We start from the raw sequence: 16,753 nt of genomic DNA on the forward strand, positions 1-16,753 counted from the left end.
ACTGATGTCGCTGCTATCCATCCTGAGAGATAAAGAGGACATCTTATGTCTCTAAGAGGAAGAGAAAAACAAAGAAATGCGAACTCTAAAAACTCATTTATTATTGAACATATGATGCTATAACTTACATTTCACTGGTATTGTCCTCACTCTGTCTTGGTATATATACAAATAAAGCTGGTCCTATAGAAATATAAGATAAAATGCCATGTACACTAAAATGGGATGGACTTACTTGTTGTACCAAAACTTGCTAAATGAGTTTGAAGTTCAGTGGATAATGAGGTTATTAATGGATTTGGTAATTTTAATGTTGTGATAAAATCATTTAGAGGGAACTCAATAATACAATCTGCAATATATGGCAATATTGTATTGATACCCTAAGAGAAAAAGAGGTATTGTTAGAGATGTATATAGTATAGTACCTCCTGTGTAATTCTAAAGTTACAACTTGTTTTATATGATCACAACGAGCAAAACTCTTACTCCAGTATTAATAATCTAATAATAATAATAACAATAACAATAATAATAATAATAATAATAATAATAATAATAATAACAATAATAATAATAATAATAATAATATAATAATAATAATAATAATAATAATACAAGTATTGTAGTATTATTCACTAACTCCGTTCACTTACTTTGCAGTCTTTTTCATTTCTTTTTGTCAATTCTTTAACCAGAAATGATGCAAGATAAATAGTCTTCTTTTTACCAGTGTGTGTACGAGTTAAAAACTGAGTTTTTGGAAAAGAATCTGGAACATTATAATATTTACTAGAGAGACAATGAACAGATAAATATCAGATTAAATACTTACCAGATTTCTTGAATAGCAGGATCACCTTCATCTAAAAAACAAAAGGATCTTCCTTATAACCAATTTCTTTTTCTTATAAACCCAGGTCTAGACAGGTAACATCATGTGACCAATCATGTGATTATTACATGCTCACTTTCCCAAGACATCTAATGGCTTTTCCTCTAATATAATTTCTTTCTTCTTATCTCCCGGCTCTTCTAAGCCACTCCAACTTCCAGTCTCAGGGGGAACTTCCTCTAAGCCAATCCCACTTTCATGTGGAGCACTTTCGCTCTCAGGGAACTTCTAAGCCACTCCCACTTTCATGTGGATCACTTTCACTCTCAGGGGGAACTTCTAAGCCACTCCACTCTTAGGAAGTTCTTCCAAAGCACTCCCACTCTCATGTGGAGGTACTTTGGTAAAGTCTTCTAAGCTCATTTCAATTTGACTAGAAGCCTCTTCTGAAATTGTTTGTTTGGGTGTGACTTGATGTTGCCAAGGTAACTGTTTGTTTTTTTGTATGACGGCCACAAAGAAACCACCAGTGTCTTGATGATGTGGAAGGATACGAATACTATAAATAGAACATATAATAATGTTACTAAAAATAGAACGAGATCGTACCATCTCTCAAGATGAAAATTATTAGATTCCTCTAAAGTAGGTGGGAACATTGACAATTGAACCATGTGACTCATGTGGGTGGAGCTTCTTCTAAAGACTCAAACCACTCCCCATTATTAGACATAGTCTACAACAATTACTCAATAACAATTCTTTCTTCAATTTTATTCACCTTCCATTTTGATACTCCTGGAATTCTTTTTAAACCAGGTAGCTCATGGGAACAGTCTACAACTTCAACTGATCCTTTACATATTCTTATAGCTGCTCCAATGACTGCTTCATTTTCTATTGGATTTAATGAACATGTTTGAGTAAACTAATCGACCACCAGGTTTCAATAATTCCAGACCCCTTGTTAATATTCGAAGCTGAAGCCTAAAAAAATATTTCAGTCATCTACCTATATATCTATCCATCAATACCGATGAAAGTGAAAGTGCTAATCCAGGATTCCAAGAATTCCATATTGTAGGGTTCTTCCTAAGAGTCCCATCACCACTATAATCATCAGTTAACATACCTTATTGATCACCATGGTAACTAAGATACAAATTGACTGACCTGCAAGGTACATCACAGAGTACTCTATCAAAAAACAAAGGATGTCGCACATCTTTCTCCTAACAAAAAAATCACATGACATATCACATGACCACATCTTACATCATGATAATAAAGGATAGGAAATATAGAGGCGTCATGATTGGTAACCATCAAACACGGACTGTTTAAACCTCTTAGCTTGATGTACTAACATATAACAGCGTTTATTGTCTGCATCGTTAGCAATAACCACACCCCCCTTCATAAAACAAAACATGTAATGTTGTAACAATAGGTTCAAATGGCGTAGTGTTTTATAAAACTTTAAAGCATATTTTAATAAAAAAATACATCACATTATACATGTACATATATATGTACTTTAATATATAGTATAATGTTGTGGATTAGCACTTCCAATGAACTGTGTATAATAACAAGTTCAAAGGAGAATTAAAAACCACAAACTTTAATATCTGGAAAGTATTTTTTCCAATAAATATGACAAGTTACATTTTTATCAGGTGCTTTTTTATACCTTCCAAGATAATAAATGATATGATCTCCTCTTACTTGGAATAGAATCAAGGGGAGTGTCTTGTACATGTAATAACTCAATAAGTTGTGATGTCTTAGAACCAGGTGCAGCGCACATATCGAGAACATGGTGATGAGGCTCCACCCCTAGCAACAATGGAGGGATCATACTGACTGCTTCTTGACGACTAATGTTCCCCTAACAAGAAAGCATGCATATAATCAATAATGTCAAGTATTATTTTATATTATTTTTTTATTTCCTATTAACTTCCTATATTTCAGACTCAACTTCCTATATTAATTATCTTTACCTGATCACTTTCCTTAACAAGGAAAGTGATCAGGTAAAGATCAATAATGTCAAGTATTATTTTATATTATTTTTTATTTCCTATTAACTTCCTATATTTCAGACTCAACTTCCGACATTATTGATCTTTACCTGATCACTTTCCTTAACGAGGAAAGTGATCAGGTAAAGATCAATAATGTCAAGTATTATTTTATATTATTTTATATTTCCTATTAACTTCCTATATTTCAGACTTAACTTCCTATATTAATTATCTTTACCTGATCACTTTCCTTAACAAGGAAAGAATGAAAATTTTGACAAGAGAGGTGATTTTCGAATTGCTTTCCGAGACAATGAGACATGCCATCCTAAATTATCAGGATACCTTATAAGGAACATGAGTATCTCATATAAAAGGATGCACGTACCATTCAAGGGGTCGTGGTGGAGGTATCCGCTCACCATCCACCTCAAGACCACTAATCTCACTGAAATACCTGTGAAAATAATTAAATTCTCATTAATACTTAATTACTAATATTATTATGATGTTGTCATGGTTACCTTCGTTCCAAGCAAGACAGGACACTATGTGCCCAAGATCTTGTTCCTGTGATACGAAATGTTACTGGTAGGTTCTCACGTAATGCTGACATAAATGAATCCCATTCTTCTGGGGGAATAAAACCTAGCCCCTATAATTAAAGGCCCAATATTAATTGATCTATTTCTATTTGTCCATGCACTCTCACTTTATAGTATTTTTCAAATTGTGGATTTTCTCTCACAATATCACTGTAGCCATCTTGCTGTTGATCATCAGTTTTCCTTTTTTTCGACCCCTTTTGATAACAGAGATAATTAATTTATTAATTAAAACAATCACATTTACTTTCCCTCCAATTCCTTGATTTTTCTTTTTCCTCTTAGTCTGTTTCGTTCTTGCCATTAGTTAGACTACCACGTGTGTGGGCGGGGCCATTCTGCATTATTTGAATCGGATATTTCCGATCATTTAAAGAAAATTGTCATTTCAAACTTTGTCTCTGGTCATGAATTTCTCTGGTCTTCATATCTGAACGAAAACAATAACTGACTTTTAAAGAGCAATCAGTATATCTCTAACAGTTAGTAAGTGACATTGTTACTGCATCTAAACATCAAATATTGACTTTTAGGAGCAAACGTTTGTTTATTTTAAGGGGAAATCCCTCAGCCACACTAACATGGCGGTTGCTTTGCCTTCTTCTGAGGTGAAGATCAAAGAAGAAGGCTCATCAGGAGTAGCACTGTTCATATCAAAGTATGGAGTTTTGTCAACGACAAGAATATGGATCATTTGGTGACATGGTCTGAAGTAAGTTAACTCACTTTATAGACACATCAGCTTAATTATTATAACAATATTAAGGGATGTTGCTGTATATTATGACTGAGTTAACATACTTGAAGGCTTTCTATTACTATGTTCATTTCTGGTGTAGTACATAGCTACTGTTTCTTTGTTTATTTTAGAATGGAAAGACGTTTATTGTTGTTGACGAGTCAAGGTTTGCAAAGAAGTTCTTCCTCACTATTTTAAACATAACAATTTTGCCAGTTTTGTCCGTCAACTCAATCTATGTAAGTGATTGTTGAAGATGTAATTGACCAAGAACCTAATGACCTCTTAATTCAGGTTTAGATCATTTATGCTGTCCTATTTTTTTAGATGGATTTCGAAAAGTGGCCAAAACCTGATCAGGGAGCTCTTGTGAAAACCAAGAATGACTCTGTTGAATTTTGGCATGCTAATTTCCGACGTGGACACCCAGACTTTGCATCTTGTTCAACGAAGGGTACATAGAGTTAATCTTTGTTTTAATCTCTCTCTCTCTTTCCAGTCTGTGTCTAGGTCGTGTTGGTACAGAGGAGAAAACCCATTTTTATCACAAGTAATAACTGATATACATCATATGAAAGGAAGACAAGAGAACATTACGTCTTTGTTTGAAGAACTCAAACGGTTAGTGAGTAGAGCATATATAACTTAATGTTAATTCATTCATCTGTAACTTCAATATGTTTAACTATTCATCTATAACATCATGTACTCACCCGTCATTCATACATCCATTTATCGTTGATCTAAGTTGTCATTATCAGGGTTTCATTTAGGGATGTGGGGCATTTGCCCCCCTCCCCTTGCCAATATTTTCTCTAAGTATTATTTTGCCCCCCCCCCTTGTCCATTTTTCTAAATGAAACCCTGATTATTCTTTCTAGTGAAACCATACTTGAAGCAGGAGATTAATATACTGAAACAAAAACACAATCAACAACACAAGTTATTAAATAAAGTAAGACATTATTTATATAAAGATATTTTAATATCATTCACCTCTAGATAATACATTTTATTGTCCATATCATATATAAAGGTAGACTACCAACTAAACGAGGGTAAGAGTTAAAAATTGCAATATTTATTAATTAATATAATTAAAATACTGGTTAGGGTATAGATTGAGTGAAATTAACTCAAATTTATAATCACCACACCCATAATTATTAAATAAATAATGATTTTAACATGTAAAATCCTTTTAAAGAGTAATTTCCTTTTTCCAAATAATTCCAGCTGTATAGTGTTACTGCAATATAATGAACACAATAATTATGTGCATGTCATTTCAAATAACATTCTATATTGTCTGTTTCTAGTCAATTAATGTTAACTGATAGAGAAGATGACTTGATGTCACCAAGATCTAAACGACCACGGAGTTCTTTACTATCTTCTGATCCTACTACTGCTCTATACAATGTACAGTCAGTAAGTAATATTCTTGTACCTAGATTAATTATAAAATTTATTCACTAATCATAGCCATCCTTGTCTTCAACGTTACCTGTTTCACCAGCCTCAAGTGGGCCAACAGGTTAGACTAGTTTTTAATAATACCTGTAGTGTACAAAACAAGTCAAGCCTGTTTTCTTCTCTAGTTTCCTTTCCAAATCAATTAGATGATGCTTTATTGGCTGACAATGTTGCTCTTTCAGGAGATGAGTTCTTGGCAGATCTCTTTAAATCAACAACTCAAACTACAACCATTTCTACTTCACCTGTTCAGTCCTTTTCACCTATTCAATTGAAAGAGAGCTCTCCCACGGCAAGTCTCCCTGCACTGGTTCCATATCCATCAGATGATAGGTATGTATTGTGTAAAGATTTGTGTACTATTTTTAGGTTGTGTTCATATCTATGTCTCTCTCTCTCTCTTTCTAGTCTTAGTCTCAATCAACTAACTAGCCAGTTAGATCATCAAGAACAAGGCATCTCATCTTTACATGAAGTAATACCTGGACAACTTAGCATTGACCCAACTGTATTATCAGAGGTGATAACTAATATTTTATATTATTACAAATCACTTGTAACTATCTATCTTCTCCTAGTTTCTCAATAATTCAGACTATACTGGTGTGCTACCAGATTATGATATGATTGATACAGCTGTAAGATTTCATAGTAAAAAAAATATTTTACTTCTCTCTCTCTCTCTCTTTAGCGTTTATTGGAATCAATATCATCTGATCCTAAATCAGAGGTACCAAATGAAGACATGGTACAAAATGCCCTTTTTTCCGATCTCACAAACAAGTTCAGGTGGGTGGAACTTATGACATATGATAGTCATGTGACATGTCTGTTCTGTAGCTATTCCTCTACTGGATCTGTTTTATTCTCAAAACAATACTAAACCAGAGCAATAACCTAACTAACACACAGACATGTACATTCCCTATATTAATAGTTTCAACCTTATTATAAAATGTTACTACAATTTGTGACTGATTATCAGACAAAAATGAGATTGGGTCACAAGTGATGCCAATACATAGATAAGTATTGGTTTTAGTCCATTAAAATCCTCTTATGCCAAACATTTCACATATTAATATCACCTGATCATTATTATGACTATAAAATGTAATTAGTGCACATAACTTGGAAATGTACCAGAGTGTGTTACTGGAACATGAGATGCTGGAATATCAGTAGGAGAAGAGAAGGTTCCTATATATTAAAAAGTGTAGCTCATTACAGATAACAGTTGCTAGGCAACCATTAAGTACTGTATGGACATAGCATAAATACTTCACTGGTTTCCTGCCTTTACTACTTAGAATATGAGTGTTGAATCGGATTGGTCAGCTTGGGTAAACTTATTTACTAGACCTCTCATGCTTTAGCAAAGTGAAAGGTCTATGCTATTACTTATCTACTGATATTCAAGTATTGGATGTCCCAGGACAAGATGATGATAATACTAACCTGTTTCTTTTTGTTTTTTAATCCAGTGATGTGTTTGAGTTAACCACAGTGTTTCTACTTCCATCTTGTGTCTACTAGCTAACAACACACTCTCTCTATGATATTTATCCCAAACATCTCGAACGTAACCAGCTAAAAGTCGCTCATCTTTTTCTATCACTGTCCCTGCTCACTTTGGAGTCTGAGTTTTCTTGAGGGAAAAAGGATTGATTAAGAGGGAATTGACGCTCCATAAGAACAGAACAGACACTCAGTGGTGGATAGAATGGTAGATGAGTTAGCTCTCTCTTGAGCTCGAAGTAATTCTTGTTCAAAACAAAAATAACCAAGCGATCCTAACAATGAAATAGTGTACCTTTCTACACAAGTATTTATCCATTTATCCATCCATCAATTCATCCATTTAGCTTACTACTTCAGTTAAGTGAGAAGCCAGGAGGTTCAGTCGTTCGTTTTTCTTGTTCAGTGAAAAGTTTGATAAAAGATGGCGGTATAGGAGGATATATAGTCTGAATCAAAATAAACAACCAAGCTATTGGATAATATTACCAAGTATAGTCACATGCACATACCTCTGCATTAGTTGGTTTAGGAAGAGAGCCTGATTGATACTGACGTGTAGACAAAAGATATGTGTCGTAATTGTGAGGAGGATATTGAGGGGATGAGAGGGGAGGTTCCTACGATGATTAATAATTTCAGATTTGTAAACTTCTCTGAGAATTCTTTTCTTTGTAGGCTAGTAGGGAAATAAATATTGGATACATTGTAAAATCAAAAGGCACTTGACTACTTACAAGAGTAGGATCTGGCCTTTTAATAGCATCTTGGTCACCTACAATAATGGAGTTAAGTGAAGTAGTATGTTAATATTATATTAAGGACATTTGTTGCATATAATCTTTAAAGATACTATCTACACAAAGGACAGTTTCTAAGAACCTAAAAATGCTCACTACCGAAAAGTTTTACATTTTAATAATAATACTAACCTTTACTAGCAGAATTATCATTGTGAGTAGGTGGAGACTTCTTAAAGCATGTCCTTGGTCCTTGGCACATTCTAATGGTTCTCCAGTGTCCACTTTAGACCTTAATGATGACGTTACTAACCCAGATAGAAGGGGTGTGGTTAATGGAGGTGGAGACAGAGAGCGACTGGACTTTGAGAACGAGAGGGAGTACGAGAACCAAACACAAGAGTAGAGACGTTGAAAAAAGAGACAACAGTTGAGCAAGAGTCATTATCATCGTCATCAACGAGGACATTACTTTCCCTTTGTATCAATATCTCTTGGAAAGTTGAAGGAAGCTCTGGGAATTCACTACATGCACTTTCATCATCAATACTAGAAACTCTACGTACAGCTCCACTAACTACAGATACACTTCGAGTCACAGGGGACGAACTATCAATATTGGGACTTGTAACATCCTCAGACCCATTTCTAGTGAGTAATGACGATTCAGTTGGTTCTGACGTCTCTTGAAAGTCTGTCTTTTTAGATGTTGGATCTTTGAGGGTATCATTACTTATATTTCCAATCTTAAGAGTGACTTCATTGAGCATAATACTGACAACAAGAGAAGACACTACTTCTTGTGCTTCTGATAAGATCAAAGGACTCCTAACATCTTTAGCATCTGAGTTAGTTGTTTCCATGGATACTGTTTCTGATAAATCTTGAGTGTTGTCTTCAACTCTCTCGCCATTAGTCAGCAGTACTTCTTCACTTTTACATATATTTTCATCTCCATCTTTAATAGTATCCTCTATTTTCCCATTATTTCTATCGTCGAGATCTCTCTGATCTAATACTGAAGAACTGGACACCTGACCTAGATCAGGTGTTATAACAATATCTTTGTCATCTAATTCTAAAGATGGCTGAATAGTCGTGACATCAATTTTTACATCAACTACCATATTACATTCTTTCTGTTCAGCCTCTTCGGTAAGTATTACAGACATATTAGTTTTCTCTGGTACAGGGCTTTCAGTTAGACTATCATCAGCCTCAGAAATAGACGTCAATTTAATTATTTTAGGTGGGTGTGGTCTCAAGTGACTTATTTCAGTCTCTAGATGGTCAGCTTCACTTTCACTTGATGAAACATCGCTATAGAAACTACCTCTTGAGTTTGGTTTCTTCTTCTGACCACGACCACGAGAATAATAAGCATGTAATCTAGCAGGCGGAGTCTCGGCACGTCGGCCCTGTTTTTGTCGAGGAAATCGAGCAAGGGTCTGAGAGGGAGGTGTTTGAATAATAATATGAGGACACGAGGAAGGTTCCACATTAATTTCTTTCTTGGTAACTACTTTGTCTTCAGCAAATACCTCCTTTTCTTCATCTTGTCCATTTTCAGTTCTTCTAACATCTTGATCATGTTTAACAGACTTTAAGAGCAATGCACGTATTCCCTCTTCTCGACAAAGATCCAATGGAGTCTTCTCTTTGGCATTAACAATAGTAATGTCAGCTCCTTTCTCCATCAACAAACCTACAACCTATTAGTACAATTAGTAACAATGGAGTCTAGTTCATCGCTACCTCTATGTGGCTATTGCTGACAGCATCATGCAGAGGAGTGTCTCCATCCATCCCTAGTGCATTGACAAATGCTTCATTGTCTAAATAAAATGGCGGCAATCTTAATGTGACCATGATTACAAGCTTCATGGAGAGGTGACCAACCTATATCAAGATATAAGATGGTATGTAATATTGCTATTGTAATTGTTCAAAATTAACCCTTTGCTCACTGTAAAAAATTAACTAACATAATTCACATTCCGCAGACAAGTAGTACAAATTATATCTATTTATAACCTGTTTACACAACCCGTTTTTAAAACTTGTTATAGTAATACCTGCATTATCAGTTGCATTGACATCAGCTCCTTGTTCAATCAGAGATAAGACGGCAGACTCGTCACCTCGTATGCATGCTAAATGAAGGGGAGTCTCCCCTCTTTCATTGCGTCGATGAATGCGACCTTTTACTGGAGTATCTCGAGGAGATGACTCAATGCTAGCAGCAGTACTACCACCTATTTGCAAAATGATTTGTTTGTATTTAATAATGCTTCATATTCAACCATCCATCTGTGAAGTCATTCATCTATTAATGATTAGTTATATTAATAATATATCATATATATTAATATTAATTAGTTATATCATCTAATTATTGACAACATTGAAACTAATGATGTGCCTTTGATGTGTAATAAACAAACAAACAATGAACTTCAAACAGAAACTATACTAGATAGATAAGGTCTATAGTGTCATGCTAGTTAGGTAAAATAGTTAGACCTAACGTACCTGGACTTTGCTTCTGAGGGTCAGTCATTTGTAGAAGTAATGCCAGCTGCTGTCGTTCAGTCAGTGCAGGTTTAAACATGCTAGTCGGAGAAGCCATACCACTTGTACTTGAGCTTCTACGTCGTTTCTTAACAACAGGAGGTTTCTCAATTGAGGGCACTAAAACAGTTTCAAATTTTATAAATATTTAGTTTTTTCTCTTTAACAATAACTTACAATCATCTTTGCTTTGAAGTGCTGGTATCATGGGCTGTAGCTTTCTCTTGCCAATTCGTCCTGGACCTCTTGTGGGTGTCTTTTGAGTAGTCTGCCAATCAAAAAAAGAAGAGACATAACTGTGGCATTCCATTAAAAACAGTTAGCTTTAACAATTGTAATTACTACAATGCTAGCATTCCATGTGCTGCAATGTATGGTTCAACCCCTCACTTCCTTAACGGTTTTGCTCGCTACAGGAGACTCTTGCAGCTGCTCTTCTGATTGTGATTGCTTCTTATTTTGTGCCATCTTGCCTTCCATCCCAGAAAGGATCAACTGTAAGCATCACTGAATGACAGCAACTTTTATAAAGCTCTTGCATCGCGGATCCCGAAAAATTATAGCATTCTAATTAATGCACACTACATCCTTAAAACCCACCCACCAATGAAATTTTGGTTACTATAGTAACCGAGATACAACCGCCTGAAGGAACTGCCCCACATGGTTTATAAGCTAAATACCAAACACAAAAATCAGTTGAGTTAGCTTTTAGTCAGATGTGTCTCTCAGAATGACAGGTATGAAATATAAATGTCACAGTACTAATGTCAGTTCTTACCTTTCTCTTTAGCTACTCAAATTATGTCAAAAATCAATAGATGTACGTACAAAGCGTGCAATATCTTTAATGGACAGAGTGGAACTGGAAGACAAGCATATTGAACTAGTGGAAAGAACATGGTAATACAATAGATATTATATAGTCATTACTCCTATATATATATATATATATATATACTTTGAACAATATATATATATATAATATATATACTTTGAACAATATATATATATATACTTTGAACATTGGTTGAAAGTTTTATGAATTGTTTCTCTGGTCTCTTTACAGTTGTTAAAGAAACATGCTAAAGCCCAAGAAGAGAAAATGAAAAGGGTTTCCTATTACATAATATTATATAGTATTACATAATATATAATATGTATTGTGCTTTTTATTAGAATGGCTACCAAGCTACTTCGACTTTCTTCTGATGACAAAAAAATCAGAGGAGATAGAGCAGGTAATATCTCAGACGTTGAAGATAATTTGGTTGAACTGTCAGAGAAATTACGTCAAATGGAGATACAAAATGCTAATTTGAAAGGCAAAGTGACTGTTTTTGAAGCAGCAATTGGAGTCCCGTGGGAAGCGACATTACCCTTATGATCATATACCCTCAAAGATTAACACAGTATGTACAATAATAACTTATTTATAACTAGCAATATTACTAGGGTGTGGTAAAAAGATCACCACAGCGATCAATATCAACTGAGGATGTCTCAAGTACCAAAAGGTATTGAAGAGTTTGTTAATACATATGTTAATGTTACATGTACATGTACATTTTTTAATTAAGGAAAAATGTGACTCCTCAAGTCTCCCCCGGACCAGTTTCGGTAAAATTTATCGTGATAACAATACAATATACCCTTTGATAGATATGGTCAGAGTTATTAGAAGAGGCACGTAAAGACAATGAAGAATTGTAAGGCCATTAATTACTGTATCTTTTATATTATGCATGTTTTTAGAGAAGAATTGGTGTTGTCCTTAAAAACAAGAAATCAGTCTATTGAGAAACTGAATGTGATCGATATAAAGAAGAGGTAATGTTCAAATGTGTCTAGCTCGGTAACTCAGATTCAACTCTCTCTCTATCTCTTCCCCCCCTCTCTCTCTCTCCCTCTCTCCCTCCCTCCCTCCACACACGCATACACAGAACAAATTACAAAAGTTATCTCATGATGATGAAGTACTCAAGTTACAAGAGCAATTACAAAAGCAATTTGTTTAATACACAAAAGTACAACATTATTATAAATTTTAATTTTATGTATCATACATTAAATAAGGATCAATATTGAGGAGGATATCGAGAAGATAAAACTTCAAAGAGAAGTCCGTGAGAAAACAAATGAACTACGACTTACACAGACACAGTTGTACAACACTTGAAAATGTAAGTCACAGTAGCTGATAAATGAATAGTAAGATAAACCAACAGATAAGGAGGGAGGGAGGATAGAAGAGTAAATGATTACACATTCTCTTTGTAGAATTTACAGTCCCTCAAAAATGATCGTGACAAGTTATTAGAAGAAGTGACGCAACTGAGCACTCAATTAGATCAAGTATTACTACCTTTAATAAATTAGACATTAAAGTTATTATGATATTTATACACTAAATGCTATTATAGGAACAACAACGATACAGAGAGCTCCATAGTCAACATCAGACCAGCTCTGTTCAACAAAAAATTGATATCTGAAGTAAATCATTTCATATCATATTAAGTGTACATTTACATGTACATGTACATTTACATTATTTTTATATATTACACAATAGTGTTACACTTTTTGTTTCTATTAGTTACAAGAAATGTTAGCTGACTTGAAAGCAGAAAAAGACATTTTGAAACAAAGCAATGATAGATTGATGAAGAGGTATGTTTAATGTTGTTGGAAGATATAAATTAAAATGTGATATTTCTTCCTATTGTAGTGCTCTAGTTTCAGTGGGTAGTCCTGAATTTTCAAGTCAGAGAAGAGCACTTGAAGAGAGAGTAAAAGAGCTTGAAAGAAAGGTTTCAAATGAAATGAAAGAGACACAAAATGTTGTAGAAAAATTGGCCAAAGAAAAAGGTAGCTGGAACCTAAATGTTGTAATCTCACTGCGTGTTCTTCTCATTAAGAGGTAAGCAAGAGGTTAAATAATGAACTATCGGAGGTCAAAGGTCATCACATAAAAAACTGCAAAATGAACACAAAAACTTGCTTCAAAAATTGGGCCAAGATGAAAAGGTACATCTCTTAATGATACACACATTAATACACTTCTCTGCAGGGATCACCGCAAATAGATTGGACAGAACTTGAAGAAGCTCTCAGTTTTCTAAAAGTAAGTTTTTGTAAATATATCTTTAACAATTAAATTGTTGTACTAGTCTAAGAAAGAAAATGATCATTTATTACAACCTACAAATATGACAGCCATCGAAAGACCACCTATAATACATACTGTCATAGGTTAGTGTCTGTCTGTCTGTCTATTTCTTTACTCATTAATACATTTATGACACACGCACACACTATCACAGAAGACTCAAGTCAGGAAGTACAAGATCTTCGTTTAGCTTATGCCGAAACAACAAGTGAATTGGATAAGACAAAGAAATTACTGTCCTTCAAAGTGCTATATCTCGCGACTGTAAGAAAGAATTAGAAATGACAAGAAGTGAAATAAACAGAATGAAGAAGATTATGAGATGAGATTACATGAAAAAACACAGTTACTAGAGATGAAGTCAACAAGAATTAAGGTATAAGTCAGTTAGCTAATTAGATAGAGATACATCACAATACTGTAGTAGGCTAAGTTAGTTTTTGTATCATTATTACCAGCTGTGCTATAGGATTTGATGATTTTTAATTCTTCTACTTAGAAATTAGAATCTCAATTGAAAGAGTTAGCTTATAGCACTAAAAGAATGGAATTACAAAACTACCACACTTGATTCTAGTACCCCTCATCGCATCACCACACAACCAGCAGGTCCCATTAAAAAGTAGTCCTCCACAAGAAACTCCTCGTCACATGACTCACTTACAAAAGCCAGTACCTCTATTACAAAAGTAGTCTCCACAAGAAACTCCTCGTCACATGACTCACTTACAAAAGCCAGTACCTCTATTACAAAGGAGTCCTCCACAAGAAACTCCTCGTCACATGACTCACTTACAAAAAACCAGAAGGTCCATTACAAAGTAGTCCCCCACAGACACTAGTACACCTATTCCAATCAGTACAACAGGAGTATTTCCTATACCATCTGTTACCAGTACTATTAGTGTGAAAGAAAGAAAGCAAAGAAGATATCCAAAGTAGTAATGGAGAAAATGGTACACCTAATGTTGGTTCTCCTCCTTTGTTGTTTGATGCCAAAATGGAGGATGCTTCGTTAACTGATGTAGCAGGTCCTCTTCCTGATCCTCATGTGGTTTCCATAGCAACCATTGGAGAGGAAAGTTCACGTCATGACCGCCAAGATTCTGAACTTAGTGAAGAAGAGTTTGAAGAAGATTTGACTGAATTGTCTGAAGACACGATGTTTGAAGACACTTTACAATCTGAAGGTAGATAACTGTACAATTCATTTGATCTTACTATGAGTTTCTTTCAGGGACCTCTCCCTTCTTCTCCCTTTTCCTTCACCCTCTCCCTCGCCAAATAAACCCTCAGTGATTCTCCGACCTCAAGAGGACACAGACGAAGATATTTTAGGAGACTCTTTAGATTTTAATGTCTGAAGATGATGAACAACCAATAGGTCAAAAAAAATAACCACAAGATTTTTACCACCACTAGTAAACAAAAACTATACATCAGAAAAAGAGATAGAGGTGAGATAAGGAAACTTGATAGCATGAAATTTTTATTCTATTCCTCTCAGATTAATTTCTCTCTGACCATTGTTTCATTTACTGTCGAGGAGGACAGTAGTTTTAGCCAGAGATAAATCAGTCACTCAAATATTTATAGAATATCAGTTCTTAGATTATGACAGCAGTGAGCTGGAAACGCCTCTATCACTGCCAAAAACTACTCCTGGACATCCTATTATCTTTAACTTCAAGAAAGGTTAATACACTCTACTGTTTTTAGATACTGCTAGCAATATGCTGCTTGCGTTATGTTATAGATTTTTATATCCATTCTCATCTGCACTCGAACACAATGGAACTGCTAAAAGCTTTGTTACAAGACAATCATAATACTGACCACTGGTAAGTTTAAATGAATGGAGGTTTATAGGATGAATGTTTGGGTTAATGAGTATAAATGAATTCTATTGTGGTTCTGTTAGTATTCCAGTGACCATAGTGAGTGATCCTGAAGGAGACACAGATAATGTGGAGTGTGTGGAGTTAGGAGTAACAAAGATCAATCTTAGAGAGGTAATAATAATCAATAATTAGTTATTGTTGCAAGAAACCTAGCAACAACTTGTCAATATGACACCTTTTTGTGGTCAATTATGAATATGGTTATAAATAAAGAGCCCCACAAGTTCCTAGTTACCTCAAGGACTATATAATTCACAGAAATTTGTGTTTGAGGTAACTCTGGTCTTCCCTCAGATCGCATAAATCTTTCGCCTTTTACTAAAGATTTCCGTGGGGGAGGACAAATGATGAGTCTTAAATAATTTTTTGTTGGCCTCCTCTGGAGGCTGATTTTAGAATAAAGCAAATATTAATACATTAATCATGCATAGAGGGAAATGGTTCCTTCATAGCAATCACCTGTGAAGTGGTGTTGTGTGTTGTCCTAAGCACAGACCATCTTCTTTCTTGCGTCTACAGAAACAAGCATCAAAGAAGTGTGTCTACAACTAGTATACCTATAGCATTTAGAGTAGATGTCTGCCTGAGTTATTACTAATAACTACTGTGTCTTGTAGACTGTATTAGTTGTTATCTGGTACATACCTGTAACATTTTATAGATTGTTCAAGAAGGTTGAGAAGATGCTTTATTAGATGAAGATGGTGAGTTATGAATTGTAAGTAAATTAATTCAGCTTCTCCTGTAGTTCACAGTGTTACTAATAATGATGAGATCATTGGATTCCTTACAAATAAACTTGATGGACTAGACACGATAAGACAATTATTACAAACACGTCATCAACTTTAGCTACAATCTTCATAAAAAATAATAATTTATTAATATCGTTCTACCTCTAACATACATATACTACATTGTATGGTATTATATATATAATATATATATATATATATATGTAGTCTCATGTAGCCAGCCTCTTCATTAAATAAAACTAGAAGGGGTTGGCTACATGAGTCCTAATGTATACAATTTAGTACTAGGAGTGTAGGACTCTCCTGGTAGCACATGGTTTCCTGATATAGATTATATAACTAGATTATATATTACAATTGATCAGTTGATGGATAGACTGCAGCACGATAATAATAATAATTATTATTATT

The 16,753-nt window shown here is 34.5% G+C and overlaps 2 protein-coding genes and 1 non-coding gene across 3 annotated transcripts; 1 reads left to right on the forward strand and 2 right to left on the reverse strand.

Annotated features, from left to right (window-relative positions):
* Window positions 1-1,174: 1,174 nt before the first annotated feature.
* LOC121392773 (RNA cytosine C(5)-methyltransferase NSUN2-like) lies at window positions 1,175-3,774 on the reverse strand. Its single transcript, XM_041523855.1, is given in 14 exon segments — window positions 1,175-1,394; window positions 1,445-1,534; window positions 1,585-1,754; window positions 1,756-1,945; window positions 2,009-2,067; window positions 2,111-2,179; window positions 2,181-2,249; window positions 2,595-2,726; window positions 3,104-3,136; window positions 3,138-3,210; window positions 3,254-3,322; window positions 3,390-3,520; window positions 3,578-3,667; window positions 3,718-3,774. Coding segments are annotated over 14 exon segments (1,452 nt in total).
* Window positions 3,775-8,275: 4,501 nt separating this feature from the next.
* LOC121392775 lies at window positions 8,276-10,982 on the reverse strand. The gene is made up of 4 exons (XM_041523856.1): window positions 10,898-10,982; window positions 10,476-10,634; window positions 10,019-10,198; window positions 8,276-9,648 (listed from the first exon to the last, which is right to left on the reverse strand). Exons 1-4 carry the CDS (start codon window positions 10,980-10,982, stop codon window positions 8,276-8,278), a joined length of 1,797 nt encoding a protein of 598 aa, XP_041379790.1.
* A 4,879-nt stretch (window positions 10,983-15,861) lies between these two features.
* On the forward strand, window positions 15,862-15,975 carry LOC121392778. The gene has a single exon (XR_005960542.1). It is a non-coding gene; the product is annotated as a U5 spliceosomal RNA (small nuclear RNA).
* The last annotated feature ends 778 nt before the right edge of the window (window positions 15,976-16,753 follow it).

This window comes from Gigantopelta aegis, unplaced genomic scaffold (genome assembly GCF_016097555.1).
Source record: "Gigantopelta aegis isolate Gae_Host unplaced genomic scaffold, Gae_host_genome ctg4476_pilon_pilon, whole genome shotgun sequence".
Lineage (NCBI taxonomy): Eukaryota > Metazoa > Mollusca > Gastropoda > Neomphalida > Peltospiridae > Gigantopelta > Gigantopelta aegis.

What these genes read in the sequence shown, in the direction of transcription:
- LOC121392775 (XM_041523856.1), bottom strand. Translation starts at nt 10,982, where the DNA reads ATGGCACAAAATAAGAAGCAATCACAATCAGAAGAGCAGCTGCAAGAG. An exon ending in AACCGTTAAGGAAGTGAGGG is followed by an intron (nt 10,635 to 10,897) that starts GTTGAACCATAC and finishes AAACTGTTTTAG; the next exon opens with TGCCCTCAATTGAGAAACCT. An exon ending in CAATGCAACTGATAATGCAG is followed by an intron (nt 9,649 to 10,018) that starts GTATTACTATAA and finishes AATAGGTTGTAG; the next exon opens with GTTTGTTGATGGAGAAAGGA.